Source organism: Canis aureus, chromosome 6, assembly GCF_053574225.1.
Source record: "Canis aureus isolate CA01 chromosome 6, VMU_Caureus_v.1.0, whole genome shotgun sequence".
In the NCBI taxonomy this organism is placed as follows: Eukaryota; Metazoa; Chordata; class Mammalia; order Carnivora; family Canidae; genus Canis; species Canis aureus.
Window position 1 is genome coordinate 79,555,792 of NC_135616.1, and position 20,777 is coordinate 79,576,568.

Here is a 20,777-nt window from a genome sequence, read left to right on the forward strand (position 1 = left end):
CTAGAATGAGGAAGGTGAATTTGCTGCCAAGAGAATCCTATTTTTAAAAATCACAGTTCTTTTTTAAAAAATGGGGTAAAGTACGTGGTTTTTTTTTATATATGGCTAATATGCCAGCCATTTTCCAGAGTTTAGCAGGTGGCAGGAAGTGCATTCACATTGTTGTGTGACCGTGAGCGCCATCCATCTCCATGACTTTTTCCATCCTCCCAAACCGAAACCCTGTCCCTGTTAAACCCTAGGTCATCGTGTCCCCCTCGCCCCAGCCCCTGGCAGCCACTATTCTGCTGTCGGTCTCTGTGCCCCTGGCTGCTCTGCGTACCTCGTCTAGGGAGAATCGTACAGGATTTGTCCTTCTGTGACTGGTGTGTTTTACCCAGCATCATGTCCCCAGTGTTTATTTGTGTGTAGCATATACCAGAATTCCTTTCGTTTTTAAGGCTGGTAATATTTTAACGTATGGCTATAGCGCATTTTGTTCATCCGTTCAGCTGTCGGTGGATTGTTTGTACTTTTTGGCTGTTGTAGATAATCCTGCCTTGAACATTGGGATGCAGATATCTGTTCAAGCTCTTGTCTTCAATTCTTTGGGGTGTACGCTGAGAAGTAGAATTATCAGATCACATATAGTTGTATATGATCACCTGTAGTTAAACTCTGTTTTTAATTTTTTTGAGGAACCGCTCTACTGTCTTCCACAGTGGCCATACCATTTTACCTTGCCACCAGCAGTGTGGGAGGGGTACAGGTTCCCCACCTCCTTGCAGCACTTCCACTTTTCTGTTTGCTTCGGTTTTTAGTAATAGCCACCCGACTGACTGCAAAGTGCTATCTCCTTGTGGTTTTGATTTGTGTTTCCCTGATGCGTAACAATGTTGACCGTCTTTTCACATGTTTATTGGCCGTTTGTACGTCTTCTTTGGAAAAATGTCTGTTCGAGTCCTTTTCCTATTTTTTAATTGGGTTGTGTTGTTGTTGTTGAGTTGTAAGAGTTCTTTATATATTCTGGTTATTAATCCCTTATCAGACACGTGAATTGCAGATATTTTCTCCCATGGTGTGGGTTGCCTTTTCACTCTATCATTAGTGTCCTTTGAGCCCAGAAGTTTTTCATTTTGATGAACTCCAGTTTATCTAATGTTTCTTTTGTTGCCTACGCTTTGGGTGTTGTATCCAAGAAGTCACTGCCAAATCCAATGTCATGAACCTTATCCCCCTGTGTTTTCTTAGAAGAGTTTTATAACTAGTGGTTCCTATTAAAAATATAGATTCCAAATCTCATTCCAGACCTACCAAGGCAGATTCTCTGCTACTCAGGAAGCCATATTTTTCTACAACTTCTCAGTGATGTTGGACTAATCTATCTTCCCATTAACGACAAGACTCTTCTTTAAAGCTCTCCTGAAATGAATGAAAGCTGCTTTTTCAGTGTTCCCTTGCATAGACAGAGTGAGCTTATTCTATTTCAAATAGAAGAAAATTATGAGAAAGTTTCTAAACATTCACCTGAAATCTGCTTCGCTTCTGCCTATTGATTCAAATGCTGCCATCCAAGAAAAATAGAATATGTCTTCATTCAGGTATTTCTACATGTTCTTTTTTTTTTTTTTTTTTTAAGATTTTATTTATTTACTCATGAAAGACCCAGAGCGAGAGGCAGAGACACAGGTAGAGGGAGAAGCAGGCTCCCTGCAGGAGCCCAATGGTGGGACTCGATCCCAGGACCCAGGAGCCGAAGGCAGATGCTCAACCCCTGAGCCCCCTGGGCATCCCTCAACATGTTCTTAATGATTGCTCAGATAGTCTCTTCCCTAGACCAAAAAAAGAAAAGAAAAAAAAAAAGTCCCCAGCTTATTTAATTATTTTCTTAAATGACCCAGTTTTCCAGATCCCAATTATCCTGGTCAGCCTCCCCTGGAAGCTCTCAAGTTGTGAATGATCCTCTTAAAATTTGGCGCCTACACTCCTCACCGCCTGACACACGTCCTGCCAGGGTAATAACCAAAGCGTGACAGTGTAGACAGCATCAGGTTGGCTGCTGACTGTCCTAGATGACAGTTCGAGACATTTTTACCTCTTGAAAAGAGTACAGGAATTTGTCCTTCTAAAAATAGGAAGGTCTGGAATTTAATCTCAGTAAGAAGATAAGTTCCACGGCCATCTGTGCTTCCCGCCTCTGGCACCCAGAGTTGGGGCAGCAGTGTAGACGGTGGGGAATACAGCGCTGGGCAGAGGGACCAAGCGTGCCCAAGGGGGAGGAGGTCAGGAGCCCTCCACTCCCCACCTCCCTCCTGGAACTTGGATGTCCTCCTCGACGCCTCCATCTCTGCCCCCGCAGACGGCAGCTGGGGTGGGCTGCGCCGCGTAAGGAGCAGGGACCCCGGGCCTAGCCGGCAGCACTACTGCCGTGTTGCACACCTCCAGTGGGCGCCATGCACGCGGCGGAGAACTGTGTCCCCAGCAGCCCTGCTGTCCCGTGACCCACGCCAAAGGCCACAGAGCCCGAGACCGGGCCGGCAGGAGCTCCGCGGGTGTCTGTTAGGGGACAGCGGGGCTTCCTGGCGACTGTCTGCCATGCCCTGTGTCTCTCCCCAGGTGGTTTCCTGCTCCATGTGTGTGGCTGGATGTTCCAGTCTTCTTGTTCCCTCCTGGCCTCCCCTCCCTTCCCCAGCCTGTCCTCTTGAACCGTGCTTGGGGGCTCGGGAACAGATGGGATTCGTTTCCTTCTTGGCTCTGAAGTCTCCTGACGTTTGAAAAATGTCAACTAAAATAAACTGTAGGCCCCTGCCTTCTCCCAGGCTGGCTCCTTGCTCCCAGAGGCAGTGAGCCCAAGCCTTAAAGAGACACCTCCCAGCCTCTGTCTTCAGCCACCCTCCTGAGAAGGAGCCTCGTCCGCTGCTCTTCCGCTTGGCGGATGCCTGACCCGTGAACCCCAAGGTGTCCAACCCCACCACCTTCGGTGACAAGAATTCTCTTGGAATGGGCACCAGGTTTGTAGGGTTTATGTACAAAGAGAAGAGAACCTTTATTAAATTTGAATGTGCGGCGGGGAGAGCCTTACTCTACTCCCTTTATCTTCTTTGTTTCCTGGCAGTTCTTTAGATACCCCACCTTGTGGGCAGCTGGCCCAGGCCTGGCTTTTGCCCAGGGAACACAAGGATTAAGGCGGAGGATGGTAGGGGGTCACTCAGGGGAGGCCCCAACATTGAGGCTCAAGAAGGAAAACCAGTTTCTGTCCTTGAAAAGCTTCAAATCTAAGAGGGAGGTCGGATGCCTACTGGGTCTATGGCAAAAGAGATGACGTGTCCTTGAGGTGGAGCTCGGTTGCTGCCATTTGGGGGGATGACATCTGACAATTACAGGTTGACCCCAGATTCACAGAGGCAGCCTTGGGTGATAGGCCTTGGAGGTGCGTGGGGAGGAGCGTCTGGAGATCGGGGCTTCCATCCGGAGCACCCTCCACTTGCTGTGTGGCCCTGACAAGTCTGCTCGCCTCTCTGAGGCTTAGCCAGTTCATTCACAGAAAGGCGATCATCTTTGCCTTAGGAGGATCCGGGGACAAAGAACATGCAGGAGGGCTTTGAAACCTGTGAAGAGCAGTTGGCTTGAAATATGTTACTCTGATCTCAGCGTCCTGTTCTGCTCGTTTCGCTGGTGGCCTCTGTCTTCCTTGGGAGCTGTTAGAGTAGCCAAATAAGACTTCTTCCGCCGGGCAGAGGAGTTCACTGGATTTGGGTTTTGACTTCTTTTTGCCCGGGACTATGGATCCCATTTTGCTCTTCAGCACCACCTTGCCGTTCTCCTGGCCCTGTGGTGTGCAGTCACCTCGGCAGACCTTCGAGAACAGGCTTATCAACGTAGGCGTAGCTGAGCGGCAGCGTAGTGGAGCGGCTTAGAGTGGAGGCTGCGCTCCTGGGTCTAGTCCTGGCCCTTCCTGTGAGCTCTGTGGGCTCGGGTGAGTGCTTATCCTCCCTTGGCCTCGGTGTCCCCGGCGGTCACGGTGGCTGCCCCGTGAGATTGGTGTAGGGATTGAGTTTGTGAATACGTTTCTGTGCAAGTGCCCAGCGAATGCTGGCTCTTGTTTGTTAGCCATTCGGTGGCAGACGTCCACCAGTGGCTGGGCCGAAGCCATCACGTGCGCCTGCGAGGTGATAACAGCATTCGGAAAAGCGTTTGTTGACCTCCATGCTTCAAAAGGATGTTTCCGATCCTCACTCGAGGCTGACCAGCGAAGCGGCCTGCCGAGCCACACCTGTTCACGCAATGTTCTCACGTGGCCAACGGCCTGGTCTGTGTGTGCGGGTCTGGGCCTCAGGTAGTTGTGCAGGAAAGCTGGGCTAATTGCATGCGAGATCACACAAGCAGACCTGGCATCGTGACCAGCTGACTGGCTGTCTATCACACTCAAACATACGTTTATTGTCTTTGAAGTGTCTTGTGTCTTGTGCTGGGGTCACCAGACGGAGACTTTGAGACAAGTGTTTTATTCGAGTGCAAGCGGTTTATTTGGGAGATGATTCTAGAAAACACTGATGGGCAATGGGGTCGTGAGTCAGCGAAGAGAGGGGAAGCCAGTGCAGGGTACTGCCGTGGGCAATGGGCACTGAGGGGCTTCTGGGAGATGACGTGGAACACTCCTCAGAGCTGCCCCGTGCTGTGGGCAAGGACGCATGGATATTTTTACCTTTCAGCGGCAGTTACGATGGGCGGAGGGCAACTCCACGGGGCACCGCCTCCTGGATTTTCTAGCGTAGCACCTACGGGCACAGTGACTGCGAGTGGGTGAGACACACAGCATTGATCATAAAGAGGGAAGTCGGAAGGGAAGGGAGACGTGGAGTCTGATTCCTGCGATAGAAGAGGGTGGCTTCAGAGGACTCCTGGCCCTTGAAACACCCCCGAGTTCTTAAAACACAACAGTGTTAGCACTCTACGGTCTGTGTGGGGTTAACTTGGATCGCAGTGGCTGTTCCAACCCAACGGGGTTGATGCAAGGTTGGAGTGAGCCAGGTATTCCAGAGGGGCAGCGGGATGTGTGCTCGTTGCCGTGGCAACTGATGCAGGCTGAGGCGAGGCCCCTCCCCTCGTGTGTCCTAGTAACCTACAATTGAGCTGCTGGGGTTTTCACGGAGTTCGATGACATACAATTTGGTCGACATCAGGATGGATAAGGGGTTGAGGAAGCCCTCGAGAGGGGTTTGGCTCCCCCCCCCCGGCACCTCCCCCCACAGCAGCCCTGCCTACCTGCCTGTCCACCTGTCTGTCTTCTTTGTCAGCTCCCTCCTCCTTTTCCCACCTACCTTATAGTCTGTGATAAGCCAGCTGGCCTCAGCTAGTGCCTGGAAATTCCGTGCAACCTGATATTACAGAAAGAGCTTAAATGTGGAAGTATGACAGGCCTGGGTTCGGATCCCAGCTCTGAGGCTTTGGGAAAGCTGTAAATCCATTCAAGTGGGCATAGTTGTATGGGAATAGGATTTCTATAAGGATGTTCTAGAATATGTTAATACACTAGGTTTGCAGCATGGGCTCCATAAGCGTTACCTCGCTCCCTTCTCTTGGTTGGCTCCTAGAAAATTAAAGCAGTAAAGGTCCCAAAGACCATCTGCAGGATGGAACTTTGCCACCTGGGTGATGATGCCCAGTTGCCCACTCGTCTGCCAATCCCCCTGCTTCCAGGAAGCCTTCTCTGATTCATCCCATTGTTACATCATTGCTGTCTGACCCTGGATGGTCTTGGAACTCATGCGTATGACTTACACCGTAGTCGCTTGTGCCTTTTAGGCTCTCTAACAATTGCATAGCATGTGGGGCTTACAAAACACTAATGTCTCATTACCTAATTTAATCTTAAACCTGAATTAGATATTCTTTCCCCCACGGCGCAAGTGAGGAGATTGGAACGTGGATTGCCAGGATCATGTAACTTAAAAGTGGCCGCACCAGAGCAAAACCCAGGCCTTCTGACTCCCATGTCCTGGGCTCTTTCTGGTTACACCCCTGCCCCACTGGGTGTACCATGACTCCTTTTCCCTCTGTGTGCCGTCCCCGTGCCCCCTAAGCCTCGGAGCATTTCTGGGGCAGGGATCACATGCCTTCCACTGGAGTGGGAGCTTCCCACGGACAGAGACCCTATTTTCTATTTTTTCAGTACCCAGCGGAGTATATTCTCAGGTCATGCTATTGATTGGCTAATGAATCATCGTCAGGGACCCCCACATGGAATGCCCCAAAGTGACCTCTCTATCTTGCAAGACAGGATCTTGCTTCGGAGAGCCGCAGAATAGCCACCGCCAGGAGCTCAGGGCCATCGGCAGAAGGGCCAGAAGGAGCAACCCAAGCCTCTGAATACAAGTCCTTGTTGACGCCGGCTCAAAGGCTGGGCTGTCCCAGGATGTCCACGAGGGGCCAGCTCTGGCCTCTGGGCAATCAGATGTCTCTGGCCAGGCAGCAAAAGAGACCATTCACTGCAGCTAAGTAAGGGAGGCTAGCAGGCCAGGCAGTCAGACTTACCCACTGAGCTTGCACGGGGGGTGCCCTGCAGGACTGGATCGCTCCTGCCTGTGTATCGGAGTGAAAATGGGACAAGTGCAGGGAGATGGATAAAGGTCTGGATTTAAAAAAAAAAAAAAAAAGACAGAAAGAGTCGGGCCCAGAGAGACCCAAAGCACGTGTCTACCCAGGAGATGGGCATTCACTGAATATGCAAGACGGGGTCATGGGAGATAAGGAAGGAGAGGCTGGGGCGGGGGGGGGGGCACGCGCCGCAGATAAACAGCCAATGCATTGGTGCTGGGCGCGCCAAGGAGGGGACGAGGGACACAGACACTGTGTGAGACCCATCCGGACACGTGTGGGAGGCGCCGGGTACAAAGAGGCTGTGTGTGCACGGATCCCAGTGGCAGAGGGCGGGGGTGCAGGGCTGCCTACGGGCAGGGGCGCGTTAGCCACCAGATGGGCGCGGAGGGTGCCGGGAGGCCCGGGGCCCTGCTCTCAGCCCGGGGCCTGAGCCGCGCCGCCAGCCTGCTCTTCCTGTGCCCCGTCCCTTCGGTCTGGGGGTGTCTGCAGCCCGAGAGGCAGGGACACGTCTCCACCTTGACCTGCCCTTCCTCCCCACTGGCCACGGCTCTCTTCCCGCTCCTTCCCTGGCCCTCGCCTCCCTGTCCCCTTTCTCAGTGTCCCAGCCACCCTGTGCTTCGGGGTCCGGCTTCCATCCCAGCCCCCGTGGCTCTGATGACAGGGGCCACCAGGAAGGCCACCGCTGACGAGCAGGGGGCCCTGTGGCCGGCCCGGGGCAGGGCCTCCAGCGCAGGGCTCCCAGGACTGCTGACGTTCCATCGACGGTAAGCTAGAGGAGGGACTGGGCTGATCCTCCGCCGTCGCCAGCCCTTGCTGGGCCTGCTGCCTGGGCCCTTGCTGGACCGAACTGTCCTCAGGGGATCCCAGTTTCCCGGATTTAGCGGGAGCAAAACGCCCCTTTGGCGAGGCTCCCGCGGAGAGATCCTGCCCTTCCCCGCCCCGAGCAGCTGCCCCTGACATCCGGGAGGCAGCAGCCAGGCGGCCTCCTGTGGCTCCACCGGTGCCTGTGGTCAGTTTGCTGTTCTTCGAGGGCAGGTTGGCGACGTCGATGGAACATTCTGGAGTCCAGCTGCCCTGGATTTAATTCTCCCGTTGGCCGCTCACCACCTGCGTGACCTCGGATACATTAAGTGGCCTCTTAGGGCCTCATCTCATTGTCTGAAGTGAAAGGTGATGATGCCTGCGTCGGGATATTTATTCACGTTTGATAAATATCAGTAGAGTACCTACTATACAAGACGTCTGGGGATACGGCAAGAGCACAAAACAGACATTGTTCTTAAACTCATATACGGAAAAGGGATAACAAATAAATGCGTAGTAGATTAGCTGGTGCCCGGTGCCATAAGGAAAAGAAGGCAGGGTAAGAGGCCGGGAGCACCGGGGAGGGCGCCGTTGAGCTCCCGCCGTCAGGGAAGGCTTCCCTGGCAAACCACGCAGGAGAGCATGTGCAAAGGCCCTGAGGCAAGAATGGGCATGTGTTCAAGGAGCTGCAAAGAGGTCACTGTGGCTGACGCAGAGTAAACGGGGAGAGTGCTCAGAAGTGAGATCAGGAGGTAGCCAGGGGCCTGGCCATACAGGGTCTTACACCTCAGGGTGAGACCTCTGGCTTTTCTTCTAGCCAAACCGGGAAGGTTTCAGGGAAAGGACTGAGTGATGAGGTCCAACGTGTTTGGTTCGGGGCCCGCCTGGCTCCCACAGGGAGGGTCGCTAGGGGAAACCAGGGGAACCCTGGAAGCCTGGAGAGGAAGGTGCTACCATAATCTGGGCCAGGGCAGGGGATGGCTGGGAGCAGGGGGCGGTGGCCGCTGAGAGGGTCTGCGGGAGGAAAGGACGGTGCGCTTCCGGAGGCTCCCGAAGCCTGGGGGACCTCCTTCCGGGGGGTGGGGGCTCCAGCCCCACCGTGGCTGCTGGGGCAGCGCTGTGGTCTCGCAGTCTGGCTTCTGGCCTCAGGGAGCTGAGCTGGCAGGCTTCTGGGTGCGCATGCACACACCCGCCCAGGGAGACTGGCTGAGGGTCTGTGGGGTCCTTCTGGGACCCTCACCCCCTTCCATCGCCCCGTGTGCCCAGAGCCACCCAGAGCCCCGAGGTTCGGTTGATGGCCAGAGGACGCTAGGCAGGCCTTGCAGGCCAGCAGCTGGCTGTGGGGCTGTGGGGAGCGGCCTCCTCTCCCGGGTGGGCCCGAGCCAAAGCAGGTTTCCTCAGAGGTCCTGTAAACATTTGCGGAGCCCTAACCCGGCGGGGCGGCTGGGCTGGTCCCGCTAGCTGGCTTGGGTGCTGCTTCAGAGGCTTCTCGCTGGGGCCCCGCCGCCTTCGGGAGCCCCGCCCGCACCTGCTGCCTCCAGCGCCCCATCTAAATGCCCCCCACGCCCACCCTCCAGGCCACCCTGGGGAGAGAGTTGGTGAGGGGGGCGCTGGCTGCTGGCAAGCCTGGGGAATCGGGAAGCCCAGGTTCTGCGGGGGACCCGGAGGAGGTCACTTTCTTAGCCCCACTTCCTTCTTGTGAGAATGAGGGCCTTGAACCGCAGGAGCTCTGCATATTTTTTCGGCTCTGACATTCTGAGTTATGAGACAACAGGAGGTGGCTCTGTCCCAGGCTCCCTGGCACCTCCTCCGGGAAGGGCCTGGAAGTCGTGAGGGAAGGTACAGCCTCAGTAGGTCAGGAGCAGAGAAGCCCACCGGGGTAGTGCACAAGGCCCTCCTGGAAGCTCAGGCCTCCCTGAGAAGGCAAGAAATCCACTGGATGAAATCAGCTTCTTCTTTTTTTTTTTTTTTTTTTTTAAGATTTTATTTATTCACAGGGCCACAGAGAGAGGCAGAGACGCAGGCAGAGGGAGAAGCAGGCTCCCTGCGGGGACCCCAACTGGGACTCGATCCCAGGATCCTGGGATCCCGGCGTCACGACCTGAGCCGAAGGCAGACGCTCAACCACTGAGCAGCCACCCGGGGGCCCCCAAATCATTTCTAATAGACAGTGATCCCGAGCCTGGGACTAACGTCACGGCTTCCATACCTGTGTACAGTGACACCTGCCTTACCTTAGAGCATTAGGTTGTTTGTAAATAAAATTAGAGTCACGAAAGTGTCCCCACAGAGCCTAGGAATGGTTTTCATAGATGTTTCTATCAAGGCCCCACCAGGTGATTTCCCCAGGAGTCAGTGGGGTCACTGGGGGGGTCTGGGAGTAGGTCTGAGAAGCTGGAGTTAGAGATGTGGCCAGGTCGTTCTCTGTGGAGAGCACAGGGATCCCTCCCCCCGTGTGGCCCCGAGTTAATCCACCAGGGTCCTCCCTAAAGTCCTTTCCCATGCCCCTGCGCCCCTGCGTTCTGGTTGAAGTCTTTCTCTCCTCGTCACCCCTCTCCACATGGTAGGTGTGCTTTGCTCTGCGTCTGCCACCATGCAGCCAGCCCAGCCTGGCCAGGACGTGGAGGGGTCTCAGGGCTCAGCCTGCACCCGCAGAACCCCAACGGAGCCTCTCTGACTGGCCCAGGCTCATGGAGGGCAGACACTGGAACCCAGAAACCCCCAGGCAGGTGACACTGGAACTCAGACCACATGGGCCTTCCTGGCGGGTCTTTCTCTCTCTTTTTGCTTGCGCCTCACTCTAACCTACCCCGTTAACCTTTGAGATTATGGTCAAGGACACAACCAGAGCCTCCCCATGAACTATCTTTGGATGTTCCTGATGGAAATGGAACGCGGTCTGGAGGACCTTGGGCCTGGGTTGGGGTGACTCCAGAGATCCTTTGAGGTGTGTGTGGAGGAGTGATGGGCAGGGTATCACCCCCCTGCCCCCCCAGGAATCTGGCTAAAAGATCTCATGCATATTAATCTGGGCTCTGCCCTCTGCTTTAGAGGTTTCCTAGTCTTTCCTTGTGCCTCAGTTTCCCCTTATAAAGAGCCGCTCTGACGGCCCTGGCACGGGAGACAAATGAGATCATGGCTCCCAAGGACTCTTTGAAGAGAAGCCAGAGGAGCACAGGGGAGGCCTATCTGAGATAGATGGGCCTTTTTCCTCTCTCCCTCTTTGGCTGGGTTTTCTCTCTGGAAAAGTGCCTGACTCCCAGCTCCCTGTCAGCAGGTGTCTTCCCCCTCCACCACATGCCTGGGCTGTCCCCCACTCCGTCTGCCCCCGGCCACAACTCTGCAGCCTGGGACCCAGAAACAAGAGCTCAGAGTCCCCCAACCCCCCCAGCACTCCCGGGATGCCCCCTCATTGTCGTCAAGGCAACGAGGCCACCTTGCCCCGCCCCCGTCTGCCACACCCCCGCGATGGGCAGGGTCAGGGTCTCTTCAAGGCCGGAGCTGGGTCTGCTGACAGGGGAGGTTGTGTTTTACCGGCTTCCCAGAAGCCCCCAGACAGCGCTAGTCTTCAGTGCTGCTGTCCAGTTACCCAAAGTGCTTTGACCCATTGGCTGAAAATAGCAGGTGCTAATTTGCATGCTATTTCTTGCCGTGTCTGGGACCCTGCTCCTTCCCCTGTAAAAGCCCCCTGGGCCCTCCCTCCACCAGGCAGAGAGGTAAGTAGAAGGTAGACACAACCGGGCAAACCACCTTCCTCGGCGGCGAGGAAAGAGGAAAGGGAAACCCCAGATTCTGCGGGCTTCCAGCAGTTCAGGAATCAGACCCAAGAAGAAGCGGGTTTGCAGATCCTCTAGCCCAGACTCCCCTTGGTGGGGGTGGGAGGATGAGGACAAAACTCAGGAGCTGGGAGCTCCTCCCCTGTGCCCAGATGCTGGTGGAGACCTGCTTTCTTCACTGCCTGCTCCGAGGCCCCGTGGGGGGTGTGGTGCCGGCAGGGGTGGGGGGCAAAGGAGGATGGGCCGGCTGCCTGTGTGAGGAGGAGGGATAGGGCCACATGGGCTCTGCAAGGCTGTGAAGGGATGTTCTGGGACAGCTCAGTCCCTGCCCGGCCCTCCACATAAGCAGGGAGCCTCACCTCTGTAGGTCTCCCCCCCTTCCTCCCTCCCTCCCTCCCTCCCTCCCGCTAGGCTCTGCCCTAAAGCCACAAAGGAGGAAACCTTATGGAAAATGCACAGCTCGATCTGGGGGGAAAACATCCCCTGCTGGTGACATTCCTCTGGCTCAGACAAAGTCCTCTTACTCAGGATGCTGGCTGAGGCTAAAGAGAATCCCTTATGGTGCATGTCACTCTAAGCTGTTCCCCAGATGACCCAGGCCAGCCCCAGCACAGCTGCGCACGCTCACCCTCCTTAGGGTGGCGGTGAGGAGGAAGAGCCGGGACGGGGTTCCCTCTAGGAACACCGTCCTGGCCTGAGATGGGTGAACATGCTGGAGAAGACCACCTGCCTTGCTCTGAGCCCCCTCAAAGCGGGTCTGCTCGGACCCGGTGCACCTTGCCTGTGCGTCCTACCACCCCAAACCACTTAGCATAGAGTAAAGGGAATAAAAATGGACTTGCCCCCACCACACGCTACGGGGAAGGCCGAAGCACTGGTACTGGGATCACTGCAGCGCTTTACTCCCCGTGGATCTCCAAGCATATGTGGAAAACTTGACCACAGTAGGCACCCTCAGAATCAGACCCCTCTCGGACTCAGGGGGATCTGGGACAGAGTTCCCTCTGTGAGCTCCCCACCCCCCAAGATCCGGTGGTGGATGGTGGGTGTGGGCTCTAGAGCTGCAGCCCCAGGTCAGTGGCCCTGGGAATCAGAGGACTGGAGCCAGATGGGCTTTTAGGGAGAAGGGCCATCCCCAGCGCTCAAAGCACCATCCAGACTTCCTTACAGGCTGGGGAGCTGGGAGGAGCTCAGGAGTGTGCATCTCCTCTGCCTGAACTTTTGTGGAAACAGGCCCAGAAAGCTAAAGGTGCTGAGGTGACCGGCCTAGGGGAACACAGAGATGTGTGCAGCTGGATCACCCCAAGCCGCCCAAACACCAGAGACCTCTGCTGCTCAGTGGCGCCCTGGCCCCCTTAGGTCAGTCCTGGGGTGGGGGTGGGGGCTTTTAAAAAGATCACTGCTGTTATTTTTCTTGCTTTAGAAACTGCAGGTGTCATCTGTCTTGTTTGTAAAACAGAGTCTCTTGGGTTTGCCCAGATCACACTGGGATGGGGACCTAACCTTCCAGGGCTGGGGGAGGCTGGGGGAGCTGGGCGCCATGGTGAGGGCCTCTGTGCAGGTCTCCTTGTTTGAACCCAGAGAGTTAAGTGCTCAGTGGGGAGCCCTGCTACTGGGTCCCACTTCGTTTTTCTTCTTAAAACTAAAATCCCTCTGCCTTGAGATCATCTTTCTTCTTAGGCAGCTGCAAGTGCGTCCTGGTGAAGGCGCAGACCCCTGCACGGTGCAAGCTGCTCTTTACCCCCGGCCCCCGCCCTCCTCCCCCTCCGGGCACACCTAGCCTCCTCTGCATTCCCTTACCTGGGAAAGCCATAGTCCCCCCCCCCCCCCCCCCCGCCCCAGGTGTGGCACTGGGGAGGGCACACCTTGCTAGGCTCCCCTCCCCGGGAGGAGCAGGTCCCCGAGCCCTCGGGTGCTGGTGCTGACCCCGGGCTCCTGCAGCGCCCGGCCGGGGGGCAGGCCCGGGAGGACGCCCTCGCAGCACCCGAGGGCCCGCCGCCAGCCCGGGGGCTCACCCCGGAGCGGCCCAGGTGGAGGTCGGGGCCCCAGCCCGGGGCATCTCTGGGCGCCCGAGGCCCCCGGAAGGCCGGGCTGCGGCGGCTCTTTGTCTACCTGCTCCGGGCGTTAAAGAGCCCGCTCCCCGCCTGCGTCGCCGGGGCGCGGGAGCGGCGGCGGCGGCGGCGGAATGGGGCTCTGTCGCTTTAAGGCCAGCTGGAGCCGCGAGTGCGAGCGGCGGCGGGGCGAGCGGGCGCGGGGCCGGGCTCACGGCGGGCGCCCGGGGCGGCGGGCGGCGGGCGGCGGGCGGCGGCGGCGGGCGGCGGGGAGGATGCTGCGGCCGCGCCTGCCCGGGGCGGGGCGCTCGGCGGATCGGCCCCGCAGGTAAGCGCGGCGCCTGCCGCAGTGCCGGGCCGGGGGCGGGGGGCGGGGGGCTGCGGCGGGAGGGTCTCGGCCGCGCCCGGGAGGACTGCCGGCTCCCCGTGACCCCGAGCTCCCCGAGCTCCCCGAGCTCCCCGAGCCCCCCAAGCTCCCCAAGTCCCCCGAGCTCCCAGCCCCCCCAGCTCCCCAGGCTCCCCCTGACCCCCAGCTCCGTGAGCTCCCCGGGCTCCCCGAGCTCCCCCGGCTCCCCATGACCCCCAAGCTCCCCAGGCCTCCCCCAAGCTCCCCAGGCTCCCCGAGCTCCCCATGACCCCCAAGCTCCCTGGGTTCCCCGAGCTCCCCTTGACCCCTGAGCCCCCCCAGTACCCTGGGCTCCTCAAGCTCCCCATGACCCCTGAGGCCCCCCCCAGCTCCCCAAGCTCCCCATGACCCCCAAGCCCCCCCCCCCCGAGTCCCCTGAGCTCCCCAGGCCCCCCCAGCCCCCCAGGCTCCCCGAGCTCCCCATGACCAGCTCCCCATGACCCCCAAGCCCCCCCAGTACCCTGAGTTCCCCAAGTTCCTGAGCTCCCCAGGCTCCCCAAGCACCCCGAGCTCCCCTGGGCTCCCCAGGCCCCCGTTGCCCCCCCCAGCTCCCCAAGCTCCCCAGGGCCCCCCGAGCTCCCCAGGGCCCCCCGAGCTCCCCAGGCTCCCCGTGACCAGCTCCCCATGACCCCCAAGCCCCCCCAGCTCCCTGAGCTCCCCAAGGCTCCCCGAGCTCCGCAACCCCCCTGAGCCCCCCCAGCTCCCCATAACCTCCCAGCACCCCGAGCTCCCCAAGCCCCCCCTCTGAGTTCCCCAGGCTCCCCAAGCCCCCCAGGCTCCCTGAGCTCCCTGAGCATGGAACCCCCTCAAGCGTGAGCCCCCGCCCCCAGCTGGGAGTTGGAGGTGTGCGTGTGGCGGGACCTGGGCCCCGAGAGGGCCGGCCAGGCACTGGGGGCTCCAGAAACCGGGCCCCAGCTGAGACAATGGCACAACTTGATGGAACTTGGATGGGTGCCACTGTGGGCCCCGGGGGTCCCTGGCCCCAGCTGCGGGGTTCTCACAGACCTGGAGGAGGGGAGGGGAGCGCCTTCAGCGGCAGGGTCTCCTGATGCCTAAGTTCTGAGGTGTAGGGGGCGGAAGGGTGAGACCTGGGGCGGCAAGGGCGGTGACCCGGCTGGCTGGATTCCTCGGAGGGACTGGAGCCTGCAACTGGTCTCTGGGGTGGAAGGAGCAGCAGGGGAATTAGGGACCTGCACAGGGGGCCGCACAGGGGGCCTCCCACGGTCCAGTGCAGGGGGTGGGGGTGGGCATGGAGGCTCCCCACTAAGGGGAAGTGAGTGTAAACCCAGCCAGCCAGGGACTCTCAGAGCTGACTTGGAACCTGCACCTCCAGGGGAGGATTAGGAAATTCCAGCAGCCAGAGAAAGAGAGCCTAAGCTTTCTGGTTTTTTGGGAGCTTCCCACCCCAGTGTACACACTCCCTCCCCTCAGCCCCTCCCCCCCCCCCCCCCCCCACTTGGCTGGCTGTAGGAAGTTGGTGGAGGTTAGGCCAGCCGCCTAATGCTGAGACCACTCAGGGCTGCACTCTGGAACCTACTCTGCTCCCCCGCGGTTCCTTGGGGCGTCCAGGCACTTTCCAGGGGCTCCACTGCAGCTCTGCACGCCCAGGCCTGGGGTAAGAGCAACAGATCCTGGCAAAGCCTGGCGAGGGAGAGGCATAGGCAGCCCCGGGAGCCCTCTGAGGCTCCAGCTTTGTGTCCCCTCCCACAGTGGCACAGACGAAGCCCCTCTGGAAGGGCACTCGGCTCCTTTGGACTGACTGACTTTGCTAAGGTGACTGGTGGGATATATCTTTAAGAGGAACCAGTTTATGAACAAAGAATAGATCTATTTAGTGACCTCTGGGGGCTCTTCTGGTGAGATCTTGGGGGTGAGCCCTGAGACTCTGGGCCCTGGAGAAGGTAGAAGGAAGGGGCTGTTCCTAACCTTGTTCTCTCCACTAATAACCACTGCCACCCCAATTCAGAAGCTACTTGAGGTCCACACAGGGAGCACCCAAGCAAAATTTTAATTGTCACTGAGCCAAGATGGACACTTGTTCTTTGCCCCCCTCAGCACTGGAAGATGTGAAAATCCTTTAGTTGGCTCCAGCACCCTTTCCCTGAGCCCATCGCCCCTTCTTCCCTACACACTGCCTTTTCTAGGTTACCCTATCATTTCTTTTGAATTGCTTTTCTCTCTGCCCCATGGCACTGCTCCACCCCACCCCACCGCACCCAACTCCACCCCACCCCACCCCTGGAGACCTGAGCTTTGTAGACTAAGCTCCGTGCCTATCCTGGGGCATAGCTGCTGAGTACTCACCTAGCTCCTTCCCAGAAACACACTCCTGGGCAGGTATGCCAGGGCGGGGACCTGTCTGCCTCAGTCCAGGGGGAGGAGGAGGTCACCTTACACCTGCGCAGCCTGCTGCCTGCTAGCGTGGGGCTGGGTTGGGCTGCAGTTGCCTCTCTACCCAAGCCCAATACTTTGAGGCCCACTTCTGTGGGTAGGTAAGGAGAGAGAGGATGTTGTAAAGTGGAGGTCAGTCCTCAAATCACCAGAGTTCAGATGTAAAATTTAACTACGCTGGCTGCAACCCGCAGAGGGGAGCTTAGCCCAAGACTTGGCTCTGGGGACGGCTCAAAACCTTCCCTGTAAACGATGCTTGATTGGGGCCATCGGGGATCAAAGAGGTGCTTGCCCTTCGTGGGCAGGTTCCCGGTAAGTTCCGAAGGAGGCAGTGTGGAAAGGCTGCAGGGTGTCAGGGGTACGGGCTGAATGGCTTCGCTGGCCTGCAGCGTCTCCATAACCAGCCTGGATGGGTTGAGCTGTGACCAGCCATGGGCCTCGGAGCAGACGCCGGCCTTCCTGCATCCGTCACCCAGGCGGTCTCCCGGGGACCCCTGTCTTCCCTGCTTCCGAAATGCGTCCTCAGAGGCTTCCAAGCGGGAGGCCCAGGGTGCAGGCGCCCATGCCCTTCGCATCCCTGGATTCCCCCTAGAGGGGAGCCCTTTGCTGGAGCCTGGGCTCCGGCGGAAGCAAGACCTGCTCCCAGCACCTGCGTCGCTCAACCGCAGAGCCGCCGGGCCGTGGGACTTCGGCTTGGCGTGAAGCCAGCCTCTGTGAGAGGACCGAGCGTGGGGACAGCAGAGCCAGCGAGCCGCTGCTTGTACAGGCTTTACGGGGCGGGCACGCACGGCGCGGGCGGACGGCGCGGGCCCTTCCTGCGGGGCCCGCGGAGCTTGGGAGGCGGCGAGGAGAGGTGCCGGTGGCCGCTGCGCTAAGGGACACTTCGCGGCTGTGTCCCCGTGCCCCGCGTCCCGGCCAGCCCCTTCGCGCCATGACACGAGGCTCTAAGTCACCCTGTGCCAGGGGCTCCGTGCGCTCCCGTAATCCCCACAGCAGCCGTGTGGGGGCCGCGTTCTCGTCGCCCCATTTCACAAATGAAGAAACGGAGGCACAGGGAGGCGAAGCCTTCCCCTCCAAGACAGGGAGGCGGGATTTGTCCTCACACCTAGCTCTGCGACTGCGCCGCTGTCACCAGGTTATTCGCACTGACCCACTCTAGGCCCAGGGCCACTAAGGGCTGAGACGCAGGAGCTGAGCACGTCTGAGGCCTCAGCAAAGGCCCGCGGGCAGCCTGCAGGTCTGGGAGTGAAGCGGGGAGAGCCTGGCCTCGACGCTGCCGGCTGGATCGGGACTAGGGCCCCCTTGGCCTGGTGACCTCACAGAGCTTGCGTGGCCTCGGGCCTCAGCTTCCGTCTCCATAAAATGGGCCTAATTCCTGCTCAGTCTACCTCACTGGGACGTCGTCATGACAGTGAGCTGACGGGAAGAGCAAGGTGCTTTGAACAAGTGGCTTTTGCAAGTGATTCACTAGCGAGGTCCCTGCCGGGCCGTAGGGGTCCCTCCCAGATTCTTCGGTTTGTTTTTTCCCTTCCGTTTTGCAAGGACCCTAATGAGGGCTCTCAGAAAAATAGACTAAATAACTTCCTGGCTTATAATGTACTTGTAATTTTTTTGTCTTAAATTCTCTCTTTTTTAAAAGATTTTATTTATTTAGTCATAAGAGACACAGAGAGAGGCAGGGACACAGGCAGAGGCAGGCTCCCTGTGGGGAGCCCGATGCAGGACTCGATCCCGGGACCCCGGGGTCACGCCCTGGGCCGAATGCAGACCTCTACCACTGAGCCACCCGGGCGTCCCAGATTTTTTTCTTAAATTCTTAGCTGCTCATCTCCATATTTCTATTCAGCCCCAGTTCTGTGCTAACTTGGATGCCATATTTATGCATCCTATTTTAATGGCAATTGCCATGAAAACAGACCACTTAAAAACAAATAATTATTTTTTAAAAAACCCACCTTACTTACTCAGCTTTGTGCCAGCCGCTTTGTTGGGTGCCCGAGAAACAGAGCCGACCCTCACGGAGCTAACGTTTATTTATCTGTTCACATATTCAGCAAACTGTAGCGAGCGGCTCGCAGATGCCAGGCCAGGTGCTGGGAACTGGGAGTGTGATAGCGATCAAGACGGACATACTAGCCTCTGCCCTCAGGAGGCTTAGAGCTTTCCAGCAAAGACAGATCAATGCAGTCAACAAGCGCACGCGTGCATTGTGGGATGGGGAGTCACGCAGGACGGCGCAAGTCTGGAGAGGAGACGGGATGCAGGGAACTATGACGCCAGGTCAGATGCACGGGAGACAGAAGCAAGCAAGGAGGGGCTGCAGGTTAAGTGGTCGGGGCGGACCTCAGGGAAGATGGCCTTGAAGCAAAAATGAGCGTTTTCCAGAGGAACAAGAGCTCATTTGAGGCGAGAGGGAGGAGTTTCCTTCGGTTGAGAGGGTGTGTGTCATCTTCCAGTTTCTTTGCCCAGACCCACCACCCCTGTGGCTTCTTTGATCACAGACACTCCTTGTCTTAAGACGGAACCCTGAAGCGACCGCCGAGTAAAAGCTTCCCTGCTCAGCATCCCTTTCTGGAGGCCTTTGATAATGCAACTGGCCTGTTTCCTCTGGAGCCCGGTGTGGGCTTCATCTCAGGTGAAGCTCCTGGCCAGAGTGATAGCCTGCCCTTGCCTGTGCCCTTAAAGCAGAGTTTGATGGTGCTACCCCGTGTGCAGGACGTGTTGGGTGTGAGAATTCATGCCTACCCCTGACTCTCTTGGGATGCTTCGGGAATTTCCTAGAAGCACTAAGTTCTTGGACGTGATTGGACATTTAAATCTTAGGAAGCCCCTCTCCCATGAACACGGACGCATCCTTGAGGGAGAGAGATTGAGAAGGAAAGAACATCAGAGCCCTGCCCATGTGCACATGGGCACGAGGGCACAGCAGCCTGGCCACCGTCCTATGGACACGGTCAAGAAATGCTTGCTGTAACCCCAGGGACTTAGGATGTGGCACATATGAGCTTCCCTCATACGCTGGTTTCCCTATGAATGTAGGGCTACAGGTACCATTTGAGTAGCAGGTGGATTGTTCAGAGAGGAGAGCCGAGGAAGCGGCGTACCTGCCTGCTTGCTGGGAACTGAGCTGCTGCTTCATTTTGTACCTTGTCTGTCGCAGCAGCCGGGAAGCGCCGATGGTGATGTGGCCATTTGTGTGACGCGGGCCTTCACTCAGAGTGGAAAAGTCACACCAGTGAGTGGTGGGTGGAGCAGAAATTCAAACACAGCTCTGGCGGGCTCCACAGCCCTTTCCCTCATGGACTGAATGCGAGTCTGAGGAACTCGGCACGTTCTGCAAGTTTGAGAATGCCTAAGCTCGCTTCTGGGATACGGTCGGTTTTTATTTTAATAAAGGAGAGCCGTTGGGCAGCCCGGGTGGCTCAGTGGTTTGGGGCTGCCTTCAGCCCACGGCATGACCCTGGAGACCTGGGATCAAGTCCTGCATCGGGCTCCCTGCATGGAGCCTGCTTCTCCCTCTGCTTGTGTCTCTGCCTCTCTCTCTGTGTCTCTCATGGATAAATAAATAAAATCTTAAAAAATAAAAAATAAAGGAGAGCCATTAATGAGGTTCTTCTACCAGCAGGGAAGCTGCTTTCCAGCTTCTTGTTCCCTCCATATTCATTTGTTACGTGGTGGTATTTTTGTCTAATCATAAATTCCTAAGGGCCAGGGACTCCAATTCAAGTGGTGTCTCTGTGGGATTTTATGACAAGACATAGGTAACAGGATTCCATTATAAGTGCTTAATGTAACTGCAGATTTATGTGCACGTCACACGTAGAGCTCTTTAGATTGGGTCGGATCCGATCTCCTGAAGTATAGCAGCTGCGTGAACTAGAAGCCACTCAGTCGCCCACCTGTGAGGATTCACTAATTGGCTCCCGTGTGCCAAGAATCGTGCTAACCGCTACCAAGAGAAAAAAAAATAACCTGTTTCAATCCCCATGGTGGTATGGTTGACCTCTAACAGTTGGATGTTGATTTTTGACACTAGGAATAATACTATAGTGATAGGGAGCAAGCAAGTCGAAAATAGGAAGATTTATAACCAGGTCAAGGAACATTGCTTTAAGAGGACAGTGAGTGTGGTGGTCACCAAGAGTTAAAGTGTAGACAGCAAGGGAATTTAGAGAGTTGTATTCGGGAAGGTTTTCAGGTATCGGAGGAAGAGGGAGAGAGGGCCCCGGGTTCAAGGTGAATTCTCTTGAAGAGAATTTACGAGGCAGCCGGATCAATGGGAATTATGTAGGAAGACTGGAACCTAAGATCCATTCCACTCTGTCCTCTTTTCGACGTCCTGCTAGCCCCTCATTTTTCTGGCTTGTCGGGTGCACGCCACAGGCTCCTGCAAGAGTGAGTGAGTGTGTGAGTGTGTGTGCACGCGCGTGCATGCATGGAAGTGTGGTTTTTCAGGCTTGGAACATTTTCCCGTGGATTATTTTCAATTTTTCTCTAAGACCGTGCTAGACTACCAGGTTTTGATCCTGGTGATCTGCCAACTGTATGATTTTTAAAAATAGGTCGTTAACAGCCCTGAACAGAAGTAGCATTTCTGCCAGTCAGTGGAGTTATGGCTCAAAGGCCCGCAGGGAAAATAAATACTTGGGAATTATCCTTGGGTGTCAGGGTTTATGGAATTTGACCCCCTAGACACAGTGGCTGAGATAACAGCAGTGTTCCGTGGCACAAATCCTACACCCCCGTTCCTTAATGCTCTCTGATACGCAG

At 57.0% G+C, this 20,777-nt stretch overlaps 1 protein-coding gene across 8 annotated transcripts in view; it reads left to right on the forward strand.

Annotated features, from left to right (window-relative positions):
• NAV1 (neuron navigator 1) overlaps positions 1 to 20,777 on the forward strand; it is a 242,916-nt gene that overhangs the window by 150,400 nt on the left and 71,739 nt on the right. The window contains exon 1 of one of the 8 annotated variants that reach the window (XM_077902455.1): positions 12,427 to 12,518. The exons of 6 other annotated variants lie outside the window; for them this stretch is intronic. In XM_077902455.1, coding sequence (XP_077758581.1) covers positions 12,442 to 12,518 — 77 coding nt within the window. In that variant the 5' untranslated portion in view covers positions 12,427 to 12,441. Of the gene's footprint in view, positions 1 to 12,426; positions 12,519 to 13,461; positions 13,539 to 20,777 lie in introns of those variants that run through there. One more of the 8 variants, XM_077902456.1, reaches the window with a different exon arrangement.